The sequence below is a fragment of the Marmota monax genome, unplaced genomic scaffold (genome assembly GCF_021218885.2).
Source record: "Marmota monax isolate L192 unplaced genomic scaffold, Marmota_monax_Labrador192_F-V1.1 WCK01_AAM20220418_F8-fsc00116, whole genome shotgun sequence".
NCBI classification, from domain to species: domain Eukaryota; kingdom Metazoa; phylum Chordata; class Mammalia; order Rodentia; family Sciuridae; genus Marmota; species Marmota monax.
Window position 1 is genome coordinate 119,011 of NW_026695220.1, and position 15,518 is coordinate 134,528.

General features: G+C 33.9%; 1 protein-coding gene across 4 annotated transcripts in view; it reads right to left on the minus strand.

Moving 5' to 3' along the window:
* Window positions 1-15,518, minus strand: part of Col21a1 (collagen type XXI alpha 1 chain) — a 180,899-nt gene that overhangs the window by 23,108 nt on the left and 142,273 nt on the right. For 2 of the 4 annotated variants that reach the window (XM_058575208.1, XM_058575205.1), the window contains one exon: window positions 384-428. In XM_058575208.1, the coding sequence (XP_058431191.1) occupies window positions 384-428 (45 nt within the window). Of the gene's footprint in view, window positions 1-383; window positions 429-12,526; window positions 13,101-13,121; window positions 13,254-15,518 lie in introns of those variants that run through there. The other 2 variants (XM_058575207.1, XM_058575206.1) reach the window with 2 other exon arrangements.

Here is a 15,518-nt window from a genome sequence, read left to right on the forward strand (position 1 = left end):
GTTGAAATGTTGTACAAATTTATCTCTCAAAACTAAGTAAAAAAAGGAACTTTATACTTTAAAAAAGCTGAAAAGTTTACTTCTAAGATATTTATGCAAAGGAACAGCTAAAGACACAGTTCAGGAAGAATAAAATTATCCCAAAAAGGTTGTCTTAAAGCACAAGATAGAGAAGTAATCAAGTAAAACAACATACATATGGGTAAATCCAAATTAATATTATCTATATACTTCACAAAAGAGCTTCTGAATATACATCATATTTGAATTGCTGGCTGTTGTCATAAATGCTGTAAATATATATTCTGTGTGAAGATCAGCATCACCTCTTCAATCTTAATAAGCAGATCCAGGACCACTCCTTCCAAATCATTAATACTTGCCTTTTGGCCCATTAATCCTTGGTTTCCAGGAAATCCTGGGATTCCCTAAAAACAAACAAAACAGATTTTAATTTAAAAATTACAGACTGTATCAATAAAGAAGAATCAGTCATAATTAAAATTTTATGTAACTTGCAAGCATGTATATCTGTAAAATATGTATAAATATGTAAATTTGTAAATAATGCATAATTTAAAACTTTTATCATCCATATTACAGTATAAAAGTGTTATCTGCAATAATCCAATTTTGGATAAGGAAAAATTTATGTGATTCAGCATTAGGTGAACATCTACTAATGGTTTAACCTTGAAATAAAGACTTTTAGAAAGAAAAAAACTGCAAGGAATTAAATCTTGGTTCTTCTTTCAGACAAACACAAACGATAATAAGGAAATTTCATTTGAACACATCTTAATGATTTATAATATGTAATGCAAGAAACACTGTCAACTGGTAGGACTTCAGATTCAGTACAACAGTTCTCAAGGCTCTCCCAATCTCAGCCTTAAAAATTAATGAAATAAAATTATTTCCTCCAATCTGAGTCTCAAAACACCCATAGTAAGCTCTCCTTATGATCCCTACTGGTGCAATCATGAAGTTTTTGCACCAGTTTGCAGACAGAAAGAAAGAAGCACAAAGAATTATTTTATATGGCTCAGCCTAAAAGTACAAGTTCTCTAGCAAGATTCAAAGAAGAATAATGTTACGTATATAAAGATGGATTTAGCACATTTATTAGTGGGAAAGCAATTATTAAGTCTTTTAGTGCGTTTACTCAAAATGACTTTGTCACACAAAACAAAGATGATATTATAATCAATTTTCTTTTCTCATTCACTTTTCTTAGCTCCTTTCCTGATGACACTCCAGTTGAAATGATTAACATTTATTTTTATAAATACATATTGACTCTCTGGCAGAATAGGAAAATTAAATGACAAGGAATTTAGAACCCATTAAGATGTCTTTGAAAAACCTCTGCATCATCAAAGCTTTCAAAGAACAGCAGCACTCTCCAATAATTGAAGGCAGGTGGAGAGTCACCAGTATCCATAGGATCAACTACTTCTACTACATGGAGAGTCTGCCATTATTTCGCTTTTTTTCACATCTTGAGTTTTTGAATGGAATACTGACCCATGTTTAGCCATAACTGTAATGCAAGGTACAAGCACATAATCTAGTTTTAGAATCTGAACTTGGAATTCAGGTAAATTTCTTTCACAATTTGATGCTCTTCATCTCAATTTATTTTCCATTTCACTACACCCTCAACTGAGAACAAAAGTTGTATCTCAGTAATGCCTATCAATAGGGGCTCAAAATATTATTGACAAAACAAATCTTTATAAACATACTAGAGAATAAAAAAACATAAATTGAAATTTTAAACATTAGGAAGCATGAATACATTATGTCCCCAAAGCTTTTTAAAACATAAAATAAAAATAAATCATTGAGTTTTAAGGAAAACAGATGGAAATAAATCCAGTTCTTCTAAGACAGAAAATGCATATTTTCTATACAATCAATTATCAAAAACATGGTTCAAAATAAGGCCATGATTTGTTGAGAAGCCACTCTTCCCAAACACACATACATAACACACCCACACATGTAAATTTACTGAAGCTTAGACTAAGTTCTGAATTGAATTAAAAATCTGTTTGTAAAATATTATCAGGAGCAAAGTGACTATATGCTGTTCTACACTGGAAAATAAGTGCAATTGTTTCAATGAGATGTCCCCTGATCCCAGAATCCCCAAAGGGGACATATAGTTATCCATGATACTGTCAGACATGACCAGCTGAATTCCTTGCCGCCTACAGTTCTTTACTACTTAGGATTACCATCACTATTCAGATATCTGTGCCCTTACACCATCTATGATATTAATAGTGATTACTTATATATAACACTTATACATAACCTGACTCTACTGCTGATTCTGCATCCAAAGTCAGTCTCTTCACATCTATGAGGAACTATAGTTATGCCCAAGTATTAAAGAACAGTACCCTGACTTCCACCTGCCAGGAGCTCTTGAGAACCCGTTTTCATATAGTTCTTTCCCGGGATTTGACACTTTTTTATCTGATTTCTTCTAATATTGAACTTCTTTTACATTAGCACATAGCCACACACCTTAAATCATTTCAACATATCAGGTATTGAGATTATTTGTGGAAGATTCCAGATTAGGAAAAAAAATCCCTTATTGTCTGTCCTCACAAAAAAATTATATACATTTCACAGAAATTAAGTCAGAATATTTTCTATAAGAAATATGCTAAAATATTACTTATTTTTAAAACACCAAGTATAAAATATTATATATTAAAACAATGTAAAGATTATTTAAGCAAATTTTGGCAAAACTCATATAAGAAACAGAAGTAGAATATTGCTGAGAGAGAGTTTCAGGAGAACTGAAATTATTTAGAGCTATATTAGTTAATAAAACTCTCCAAGGTAATATTTTCCTGGGTTCCAAATATGCGTACTGAAATATACAAGACTTTGCCAGATTTAAATTACCAGAAATATCATTTAAAACCAGTTCGTTAATCCAAAAGTATTTAGTGACAATTACTTCATAGACCAAATGTTTTTCCAAGAAAACTATTTTATATTTTACTTTCAGCCTGTGTGGTTTTGGGTCCAGACAACTGTGAAAATGTTTAAGTATAGAAAGAAACAAGTATTTTATTTGGTAAGAAAAAATGGACATGTTTCCTCCATTACTCTGATTGCAGTCTGGGTTTGAAGAAGAGCAGAAAGTCAACTGGAAAATCTGCATACTGCTGTGGTGAAAGAATGTTGACAAGGGAACATTTCTAGAAGCTTCTCTGTAACCATTTAAACCATTACTATGTACCAAATAAGTCACTGAGAATAGAAACATGTATTTTAGAACAGGCTGCCCACTATTTTCTAGAAGCTGTTTTTATAATGAAGATAATGTGTCCACTATGCATTACTTAGAAAAGACAAAATATCACATGATACTTTCTCTCATGCAATGATGTATTTACCTTATCCCTGATATTGAACCATCTTAGATCAAACTTGCTTAAATAATGTAATATTTTCAATTCAGTAAAACAGATATAATCCATTAACGGTATTTAGCTTTTCTACACACTGGTAGAGATACTTAATATTGCAGTTATCAAAACATTAGAAACATATTGCATGTTTTATTCTTTGCATCAAGAAGTGATTGATTCATTACTAAGGAGCCAATAAAGGAAAAGGACGTATGTTGCAAGCCTCATTCTAGTTAGATGAAAAGATTAGAAAATGACTATTAATAAAGTGTATAGTAAGAAAGAATGAAGCAGTTAAGTGTAGATGCTGGACTCAGCCAACCCATTTTCCCAGTGGCTGTTGGACCCCAGCAAAGTGACACTTCAATTAGCTGTCACATCTCGGCAACCCCACTTTATACATGGGGAAAATAAGAGAATTTACCACATAGGGCTGGTACATTCTCTCAGTTAACTTTTCACAGGTAAAGTCCTAGCTCAGTGCTGGCACTAGAATGAACCAGTTTTATAACAGTCTTCATAGCTCCTCCCTAACCTTTAAAAATTGTGAAATAAATGAAGTCAATTCTTTCCCATGTCTCAAAATTTTGTTCTCCATTTTTTAAAAATATATATTTAGTTGTAGATGGACACACTACCTTTATTTTTGTTTCTTTTAGTTTTATGTGGTGCTGGGGATCGAACCCAGGGCCTCACACATGCTCTACATGTGCTCTACTACTGAGCTACAACCCCAGCCCCCTCTTTCTCCATTTTGAGGGTAATTGTGTGTGTGTGTGTGTGTGTGTGTGTGTGTGTGTGTGACCTTTCCACTTTGCCTTTCCCAATCTCCTTTTCCAAGGTTTCCATAGTACACAGATGACTCCGGCAATCTACCATTTTCCACTGGGGGGCGCCAACAAGCCAACATTGCTCAGCACTGTTTTGCCTTTTTATGTGTGGGTGACTTTGATTATAGAATAATACTGCAATGATTTCTGCTTTGTAAATATTTAATAATTTCATCACCACTTGTTCAGAAGAATATAATTGAGATTTTTGAAATATGTGTGTAGTTGAGCCGCACAGTATTTTTCAATTCCTTTATTTCCACAGTAACTGACAGAACATTATGAATGATACACAACAGCTTGCTCTGTGGTAAGATAACTATATAGAAAAGCAACTCACAATCACAGTTGCCAGACCTAAAAGAAACCAATATACAAGTACTTGCAATAAACCCTTAATAAAGAGATTGCTGGTTTTACTACTCCCACATTATGCTTTAATTAAGGGTGGGGGAAATAATCTGGATGAATTTACTCTAGTCCATTGGTCAGGACCCACGTAGAACTGGCCCCAAATTGTCAACATTTTGAGGCTACTTATGTTTATATACACCATAAAGTGTCACCAATTTGACATTATATGTTGTAGGAAGAGGCCAAGGATATCATAGGAAGGAAAGGCTATTTGTATTTTGTAAAGTTACTTCCAGTTTTGGCATGACTCTTCCACACCTAAAGGCAGTTCTACAATTTTTAAATACCAAGAAGATAGTCTAAACAACGTTACTGTTACATAACTGTTATTGTTAAGGTCAAGACAAAAAAATACAAATGTTCCCTAACCTAAAATAATGTATCTAAAAACCCAGAGAAGGCAAAGAAGCACCCATAAAGGAAAGGACAGGGTTAAGAGCCTGGCGGATAGTGCATGCACTGCCACATCATGGGAAAATCTTGTCACTGTCCCAAGCCCAAAAAGTCAACAAAAATCACCTGCCTCATTGTGTCAGTCAGTAAAAGGAAATACATGTGAAAAACATCAATGAGTTACAAGGAACATGTACAAGGAACCAACAAAACACTGAAAATTGATACCATTTTGAAAGAAAATATTCCAAATAATATCTGAACTGTTATAAAATGGGCTCACCCCTCTGAAAACCTGAAAAGGACAGTTCACAATTTTGAAAAAACAAATTACAGAGAGCTTTTCACTAAGATGAAAATCAAAAATGGATTTTTCAGAGGCCTTTATAGCTGACTCAATTGTGGAACAGTAGTTACACACCATTTTCCTGAAAAATCTAAAAACTGTACTAATTATTCAAAATCTCAAATAAGATAGACATTATCAAACACAAAATACTTTAAAACACCATATGAAGGGCAAAGGTTGTTTGATGAAGAAAATAAACTAATAAATGAATTTTAACCTTAATTTATACAGTAAAAAGTGAATGTATACATTTTTGAAAATTAGATATAATTTTTATACTTCTGGGCATTTTTACTTATAACCTCACATTATCAAGTATATTTGTTATTCCATTCAAATCCTTGCACTGCTTAATTGTTTGAGTCCATAGTGGATTTTATTATGTTTATGTAGTAGATAGCCCCATGTTCCTATTGAAAAATAAGATAGACTAATGAGCACTAACTAAAAATAGAAAGGTTTAAAGGAAATGGAAATTACACTAGTTTTCTGTTGACCCATTTAAAAAAAAAAAACCCTGCATTTAGTGACTTAAAAACACACAATTTGCTGTCTTACAATTGTATGAGTCAGAAGTTGAAAGTCAGCAGGGCTGTGCTACCTTCTGAAGTCTGTAGGCAAGAGGTAGTTTAGTTTCCTGACCATTCTGGCTATTGGTATTAATCAGTTCCTTACAGTTGTGGGGTCAAGGACCCCACTTCTTGTTGTCTATAAGCTGATGGTCATTCCCAGCTTCCAGAGGCTGCCATACCCCCTTATACTTATGGCCTCACTGCTCCATCTTCAAAGTCAGTAATGGGGCATCAAGTTCTTCTCAAGTCACATCTTTTTGACACATTCCTCTTTTGCATTTTTCCAGTTTTAATCATTTCTGATTAGATTGGATCTACTCAGACAAACCAGGAAAATATCCCCTCTCTTAAGGTCATTCATGTTAATCACATCTGCAAAATCCTTTTCCACATAAGGCAACATATTTACAAGTTCCAAAGATTATGATGTGCATTTCTTTTTGCAGGAGAGGAGAAGGTGCCATTATTTTGCCTACCACAAAAATGTCTAATATCAAAGGGTCAGACGGTTTCTATGCAATTTAAAATTGAAGATAATCTAAACTCAAATTATGAGGCTACTAATACTAAAACCATTTAAAAAAAAGAATACCTCCAAGAGAAATCTACAAATCATTTGTTAATATAAATGCAAATGGATTCACCATAACATGTAAATCATGTAATAGTAATTAGACCAATCAGGACCAAGTAGGGTTTGTTTCAAAATATAAGGAGAAATGACCTCCAAGCAATGAATTTCCCTCTTAAAACTGCTTTCATTGTGTCCCATAGATTCCGATATGTTGTGTCTGTATTTTCATTTATCTCTAAGAATTTTTTGATTTCCTCCTTTATGTCTTCTGTAACCCATTGATCATTCAGTAACATATCGTTCATTTTCCATGTGATGTAGGATTTAAACCAACAAATAAATGAGCTCACACTTCATGTCAAAGCCCTAGAAAAGGAAGAGCAAAACAACAGCAAATGTAGCAGAAGGCAAGAAATAATTAAAATCAGAGCGGAAATCAACGAAATTGAAACAAAAGAAACTATTGAAAAAATTAACAAAACTAAAAGTTGGTTCTTTGAAAAAATAAATAAGATCGACAGACCCTTAGCCATGCTAACGAAGAGAAGAAGAGAGAGAACTCAAATCACTAACATACGGGATGAAAAAGGCAATATCACAACAGACACTACAGAAATACAGAAGACAATTAGAAATTATTTTGAAAACCTATATTCCAATAAAATAGAAGATAGTGAAGACATCGATAAATTCCTTAAGTCATATGATTTGCCCAGACTGAGTCAGGAGGATACTCACAACTTAAACAGACCAATAACAATAGATGAAATAGAAGAAGCAATCAAAAGACTTCCAACCAAGAAAAGCCCAGGACCGGATGGGTATACAGCGGAGTTTTACAAAACCTTTAAGGAAGAATTAATACCAATACTTTTCAAGTTATTTCAGGAAATAGAAAAAGAAGGAGCTCTGCCAAATTCATTCTATGAGGCCAACATCACCCTGATTCCGAAACCAGACAAAGACACCTGAAAGAAAGAAAACTACAGACCAATATCTCTGATGAACCTAGATGCAAAAATCCTCAATAAAATTCTGGCGAATCGGATACAAAGGCACATCAAAAAAATTGTGCACCATGATCAAGTAGGATTCATCCCTGGGATGCAAGGATGGTTTAATATACGGAAATCAATAAATGTTATTCACCACATCAATAGACTTAAAAATAAGAACCATATGATCATCTCAATAGACGCAGAAAAAGCATTCGACAAAGTACAGCATCCCTTTATGTTCAAAACATTAGAAAAACTAGGGATAACAGGAACTTACCTCGACATTGTAAAAGCAATCTATGCTAAGCCCCAGGCTAGCATCATTCTCAATGGAGAAAAATTGAAGACATTCCCCCTAAAATCTGGAACAAGACAGGGATGCCCTCTATCACCATTTCTATTCAATATAGTTCTCGAAACACTGGCCAGAGCAATTAGACAGTCGAAAGAAATTAAAGGCATAAAAATAGGAAAGGAAGAACTTAAATTATCACTATTTGCAGATGACATGATTCTATACCTAGAAGACCCAAAAGGGTCTACAAAAAAACTACTAGAACTAATAAATGAATTCAGCAAAGTGGCAGGATATAAAATCAACACGCATAAATCAAAGGCATTTCTGTATATCAGCGACAAAACTTCTGAAACGGAAATGAGGAAAAACACTCCATTCACAATATCCTCAAAAAAAATTAAATACTTGGGAATCAACCTAACAAAAGAGGTGAAAGATTTATATAATGAAAACTACAAAACCCTAAAAAGAGAAGTAGAAGAAGATCTTAGAAGATGGAAAAATATACCCTGTTCATGGATAGGCAGAACTAACATCATCAAAATGGCGATATTACCAAAAGTTCTCTATAGGTTTAATGCAATGCCAATCAAAATCCCAACGGCATTTCTTGTAGAAATGGATAAAGCAATCATGAAATTCATATGGAAAAATAAAAGACCCAGAATAGCAAAAGCAATTCTAAGCAGGAAGTGCGAATCAGGCGGTATAGCGATACCAGACTTAAAACTATATTACAGAGCAATACTAACAAAAACAGCATGGTACTGGTACCAAAACAGGAGGGTGGACCAATGGTACAGAATAGAGGACACAGAGACTAATCCACAAAGCTACAACTATCTTATATTTGATAAAGGAGCTAAAAGCATGCAATGGAGGGAGGATAGCATCTTCAACAAATGGTGCTGGGAAAACTGGAAATCCATATGCAACAAAATGAAACTGAATCCCCTCCTCTTGCCATGCACAAAAGTTAACTCAAAGTGGATCAAGGAGCTAGATATCAAATCAGAGACTCTTCGTCTGATAGAAGAAAAAGTTGGCTCTGATCTACATATTGTAGGGTCGGGCTCCAAATTCCTTAATAGGACACCCATAGCACAAAAGTTGATAACAAAAATCAACAAATGGGACTTACTTAAACTGAAAAGTTTTCTCTCAGCAAGAGAAACAATAAAAGAGGTAAATAGGGAGCCTACATCTTGGGAACAAATTTTTACTCCTCACACTTCAGATAGAGCCCTAATATCCAGAGTATACAAAGAACTCAAAAAATTAAACAATAAGAAAACAAATAACCCAATCAACAAATGGGCCAAAGACCTGAACAGACACTTCTCAGAGGAGGACATACAATCAATCAACAAGTACATGAAAAAATGCTCACCATCTCTAGCAGTCAGAGAAATGCAAATCAAAACCACCCTAAGATACCATCTCACTCCAGTAAGATTGGCAGCCATTATGAAGTCAAACAACAACAAGTGCTGGAGAGGATGTGGGGAAAAGGGTACTCTTGTACATTGCTGGTGGGACTGCAAACTGGTGTGGCCAATCTGGAAAGCAGTATGGAGATTCCTGGGAAAGCTGGGAATGGAACCACCATTTGACCCAGCTATTGCCCTTCTTGGACTTTTCCCTGAAGACCTTAAAAGAGCGTACTACAGGGATACTGCTACAACGATGTTCATAGCAGCACAATTCACAATTGCTAGACTGTGGAACCAACCAAGATGCCCTTCAATAGATGAATGGATAAAAAAAATGTGGCATTTATACACCATGGAGTATTACGCAGCACTAAAAAATGACAAAATCATAGAATTTGAAGGGAAATGGATGGCACTAGAGCAGATTATGCTTAGTGAAGCTAGCCAATCCCTAAAAAACAAATACCAAATGTCTTCTTTGATATAATGAGAGCAACTAAGAACAGAGCAGGGAGGAAGAGCAGGAAGAAAAGATTAACATTAAACAGATACATGAGGTGGGATGGAAAGGGAGAGAAAAGGGAAATTGCATGGTAATGGAGGGAGACCCTCATTGTTATACAAAATTACATATAAGAGGTTGTGAGGGGAATGGGAAAATAAACAAGGAGAGATATGAATTACAGTGGATGGGGTAGAGAGAGAAGATGGGAGGGGAGGGAGGGGGGATGGTAGAGGATAGGAAAGGTAGCAGAATACAACAGTTACTAATAGGGCATTATGTAAAAATGTGGATGTGTAACCGATGTGATTCTGCAATCTGTATTTGGGGTAAAATTGGGAGTTCATAACCAACTTGAATCTAATGTATGAAATATGATGTCAAGAGCTTTATAATGTTTTGAACAACCAATAAAAAATAAATAAATAAATAAATACAAAAAAAATTTAAAAAAAAATATAAGGAGAGTTCGACATCAAGAAATAAATCTAATATCACTGTCCCTCACCCTGCACTTCCCCCCTCCTTTGTATGTTGTGTGCATGTACTAATATGTAACAATTCCCATTAGTATGTACAACTATAATGCACCAATAAAAAATGTGGGAAGAGAAAAAAGTAATAAATCTATATAATACACTATGCTCATTATTGATTACTATGTTAATAACTTAGAGAAGAAACATCCAAAATCATGTTACAAGATACTAAAAATGTATCTTCTCCAAACTTTTCATATAGTATTTGTGGAATATCTCTCAATCACCTTGGAATAGAACTTTGAAAACCAGAATCTGAATAAATAAGAAATATAAATATTATATTTAGGGAAACATTAGACATTTCTGCTTAAATTTAGAAATAAAGCATAGTCTGTGTTTTAAACTAGCAATTCCCCCTATAAGTATATATCTTTCAGGGAAAACTTTGGCATAAGTATGTGAGAATATATGTATCATCAATGGGATAAAAATATAACCATGCTATAGATAAAATGAAATGAGATTTTATATTTTGTCTTATAGCCTGAAATAATAAAATGTCTGTATCATAGAGTCAAAGTTTTCAATTAAATCGATATTTTTCTTTAAGAAATGTGTATGGCTGGGTGCAATGGTGTACACCTGTAATCCCAGCAGCTGGGAGGCTGAGGCAGGAAGATCATAAGTTCAAAGTCAGCCTCAGTAACTTAGTTCCTAAGCAACTTAGCTAGACCCTATTTCCAAATTAAAAAAAAAAATAGAATTAAAAGGGCTGGGGATGTGGTTCATTATTTAGGTGGCCCTAGGTTCAAGTCCTGGTACATAAAAAGAAGAAACATCTATGTATGTATTTTTGTTCATGTATTTGTATGTTCAAAAAAAAAAAGCTTGGAAATAATCTTGTTAAAAGGATAGCAGTTGTAACTTATAGGAATGGGATTGAGGTTAGTGATGGCCAACTTTAAAATTCACAGCACAATTTCTGTATTTTTTGAGTACTTAAATAGATAAAAGGCACAATGATAAAAAATAAATTCATGCAAGTAACTAATGTAACTAATAAGATGTAATAATTTATATAATAAAAATGGCCCTCACAATTTTCTAATCAAATTCTCAAAGAATATCTAAAGAAATTTTTCCCTCACATATAATCATCCAAAAATTTTTTTCAAAATGTTGGACTTTCAAAATAAAAAAGTAAAGGCTTTAAAGGTTATGGCTGTTATTTGGTAAAGAAACTTAGATCAACAAAAAGAAAGGCTGCTGTAGACTCAAAGATTTATGTGGGTAGATCTTAATACAACTCAATTGCTGTGACTTCAGATTAGCTTTCTGAAGTCACAATTGCTGTGACACTTGATTAGCTTTCATGTATCAGTAGGTTATTCTTGCAAATAAGTTTCACACATCCCTAAGTATACTGTGTTACCCAAAGGCATCAGTATTTCTTAGAGAAGGAAAACACTATCATTAAGAAGCACTTTCTTCAAAAGAAGAGCTAAGAATTTGGCACTTATTCCTCCTATAATTTCAGGGCTCAATAAAACTTCTTTCCAATTACAAACAGTTACCCAGAAAAGATAAATTTTCAAATAAATATGTTTTAATAAATAAAATGTTTTAATACTTAGTGATTTCTCAACTTATGATATTCAAAAATATGTCTTCAGAATGCAAAAAAAAAAATCAGTGTCACAGAGTTTCTAAATTCAAAGCCCATAATATTGTTGTGTAAAGTAGTTTGATGATAGTTCAGTTTTACTATGCCAATAATATTTACATTATTTTAGATAGGAAATAATCAGACAAATCCATAATTAAACCTGGTGGGGCTTTATTAACTTGTACAAACAATGGCCAACATTTGCTTGGTATGATTAAATAAAACAATATATTTTCACAATTATTACAACAACAAATGTCATATTTGGGGAGATGAAAAAGCTACAGATACCACTTGCAAATTTAATTACTGCTTTGGTAAGTCAAAGTTCACATAACTTAGTTTAGATAAAGCCTATTTCAAAATGCATCCTAAGAGTTATTCTCAATCTGGTTTAAAACAAATAATCAATATAACTAGCCAGGGATTATTACAATGGTAAAGAGAAGTAAATTTTTATATATCATATCATCTAAGTTGTTAAAAGTGGTTTGTCTTCGCACCAAGTGCTATGTGAAATTCCTAAGACCAGATATGAGTTTCAAAATAAAGATGGTTCATTCAACACATACCAAGGATGTGCCATACCCAGAGCCTGAAAGAAGGGTGGAAAAAAGTATTACAAATCTGTACAAAAGATTTAAAAACCATACCATACAACTACACATCTAATAAGAACAACAATAGAACTATGGGGTGTTCTCCCTTTACCTTTCTTCACAATCTAAATAAAAAACATAATCAAATGGGCAAATAACCATCTCTACATTACTAATTTTAATAAGTAGATTGCCCCACATGGGAAATTACTATGGTAATTCTACATTAACTTTCCCCAAGATTTTTATGAATGTTTTCTGGCTTTATATATAAAATAATATGTCAAATAATCAGGCCACAGAAAAGGTGATTAAACAAAAGATCTACTTGTCTCTTAAGTAAATGATGACTTGGGCCAGTTTAGCGGTCAACATTACACCATAGAGACAACCATAACATGTGGGTTAGCAAGAATTTGAAAGGCATGAGGAAAGGAAACAGCTCCTGTTCTCAAACATGTTGTAGTGAAACCCATCTGTTTATTCTGGGAAATATGAGACAACAAACATTTCCATAATAAAAAGGCAAAAGATATATGAAGGATTTAATTAAGAATTATGAACTCACCTTCACAGATCCAGAAAACATGCATCCTTTATCCTCATGGAGCTCCAAGGGTCTCAGCTCAGACAGAGAAACCGAATCCCTGCCTACAAATCTTCACCATGAGTCAAAAGGCTCCCTGTCCAAAAGGTTCTGGCTGGTGAGCAGAGAATGAGCAAGTATTTAGCCCAGACTGCCTGACTAAAATTGTTAAACTTGTTGTATAAAAATGTTATACAACAAGGAAGGAACACCAGGACAAGAATAGCTATGATGAATTAGCAATAGAAATTCTGTTACTGTGGTAATTTGATTGGCATCAATGGGCCAAAGCAAATTTGGTAAATATGGTAATTTGGTCTAAAAGTTGATTTAGTTGAAAATGAAAGTTCTTCTTTTGGTTAAAAGTTAGTTTAGTTGAAAATGAGTGTTTTTTTCTTTAATATTTTTTTCTGCTAGTAGTACACTGGGTTTACTTCTGCCTTGATGTTGCTGGTTTCTAACCATCTATTGAGCTGTTCAAGATTAAAATCAGGCTGATTTTGTGAAATCAGGGAAACACACTTTCAGTATTTGAAGATTTTTTAAAACAACCTAATTTTCCCTCATTCCTTGATATAAAAGTTAAAACATAGTCTGGCAAGCTTAGCATCTTAAAAAAAATACTTATAGGAGCAAATAAGATACAGTTAATCAATAATAGGCATCAAAGACGCACTAGGGGAGTGAAACTCAAAGCAACTGAAAGTTGACTAAACCCCATGATGTTTGTCCACATAGATCCTTTTTGGAATATATTAAAAGTTATACATTTAAATTATATCAACTTTGCAATATCAAGAATACTACAATGAAATATGTGTAAAAATTACTAAATACAATAACATAAATATACAGAAAATGAAAAATGGAAAGACTTTTTTAAAAATGCATGTTAATTTAGCAAAATTGATGGTGCACATAATATTGGTGATCACAGAGTCTTGCTTTTAAACAAATTGTCATTTAAACCAAGTTGTTTTTTGACTTGCTGTAAACCTGTTTTTTTTGTTGTTTTCTTTGAGACAGGGCCTCACTATGTTGCCCAGCTGGTATCAAGCAAGTCTCCTGCCTCAGCTTGCCACCATACTTGGCTTAGCAAACCCAATGTTTTTGATAAATATATGGCCTAACAAGAGTTTGCAATACACAGCTGGGTGTGGTATTACACACCCATAATCCCAGCAGCTGGGGAAGCTGAGGCAGGATGATTTCAAGTTCAAAGCCAGCCTCAGCAAAAGTGAGGCACTAAGCAACTCAGTGAGACCCTGTCTCTAAATAAAATACCTCCCCCACCCCCCCAAAAACTAGGCCTGGGGATATGGTTCAGAGGTTGAGTGCTCCTGAGTTCAATCCCTGATACCGGGCCCCCACCAAAAAATAAAAGAGTTTGCAATACATATTCATATGCATGTTTATACAAGTTGGTTGTATAAAATGATTGTTAAGGATTAGACTATATGAAAAGCCAATGTATTAGTTTCATAATGGCTGCTGTAAGATTGCCATAAATTTGGTAGATTAAAAATAATAGATTTTATTCACTTACAATTTAGAAGTCCAGAAGTCTACATTCAAAGTCTTAACAGTGTTGCACTTCCCCCCTGAAGAAGAACCTATTACTTACTCTTTGAAATTCTGGTGGCTAACAATATGCCATGACTCGTGGGTACATCATTCACTCCAATCTCAGCTACCATGATCATATTGACTCTTCCTCTTCTGTGTGTGAAAATTTCCCTTGTCTCATTCTCAGAGGGACACCTATGATCTGATTATACTTAGGGTCCCCTGGGATAAGCCAGTATAATCTCCCTATTATAAGGTACTTCATTTAATCATATCTACAAAGACACTTTCTTCCAAATAAGGTAATATTATCAGGTTTCAGGGGTAAGAACATGATATCTTAAGTGAGTCGTACAATTTTCAAACTAACACAGTCCACCCTCTGACCCTAAAGATTCAAATCTACCTCAACCCAATAGCCCCAAAAGTCTCAACTCCTTATTGTGAAGTTCAAATTCTTATCTAAACAAAATCAGCTCAATAGAGATTTGTTTCATTTTATAAATCAGGTAAGGGCGTGATACATACTGGAACAAAGTCCCCTTTCCAATTGTGAACCTATAGACTAGAAAGCAAGTTATTTATTCCAAAATATAATGTTGAAATAGTATAGGATGACAGTTATAGACATCCCTATTCCAAAAGAAGAAAAATGGAAGGAAGAAAGAGTCACTGGTTCCTAGCAATTTTAACATCCAGCAGGGAAAATTCCCTCAGACTTTAAGGCTTGAAGATGGTACTCTAGGAATAAGGATCTGACCACTCTGCCTGTGATTCCCATCTTGGAGTCACTGTTTTTCTTGAAGGGTAACA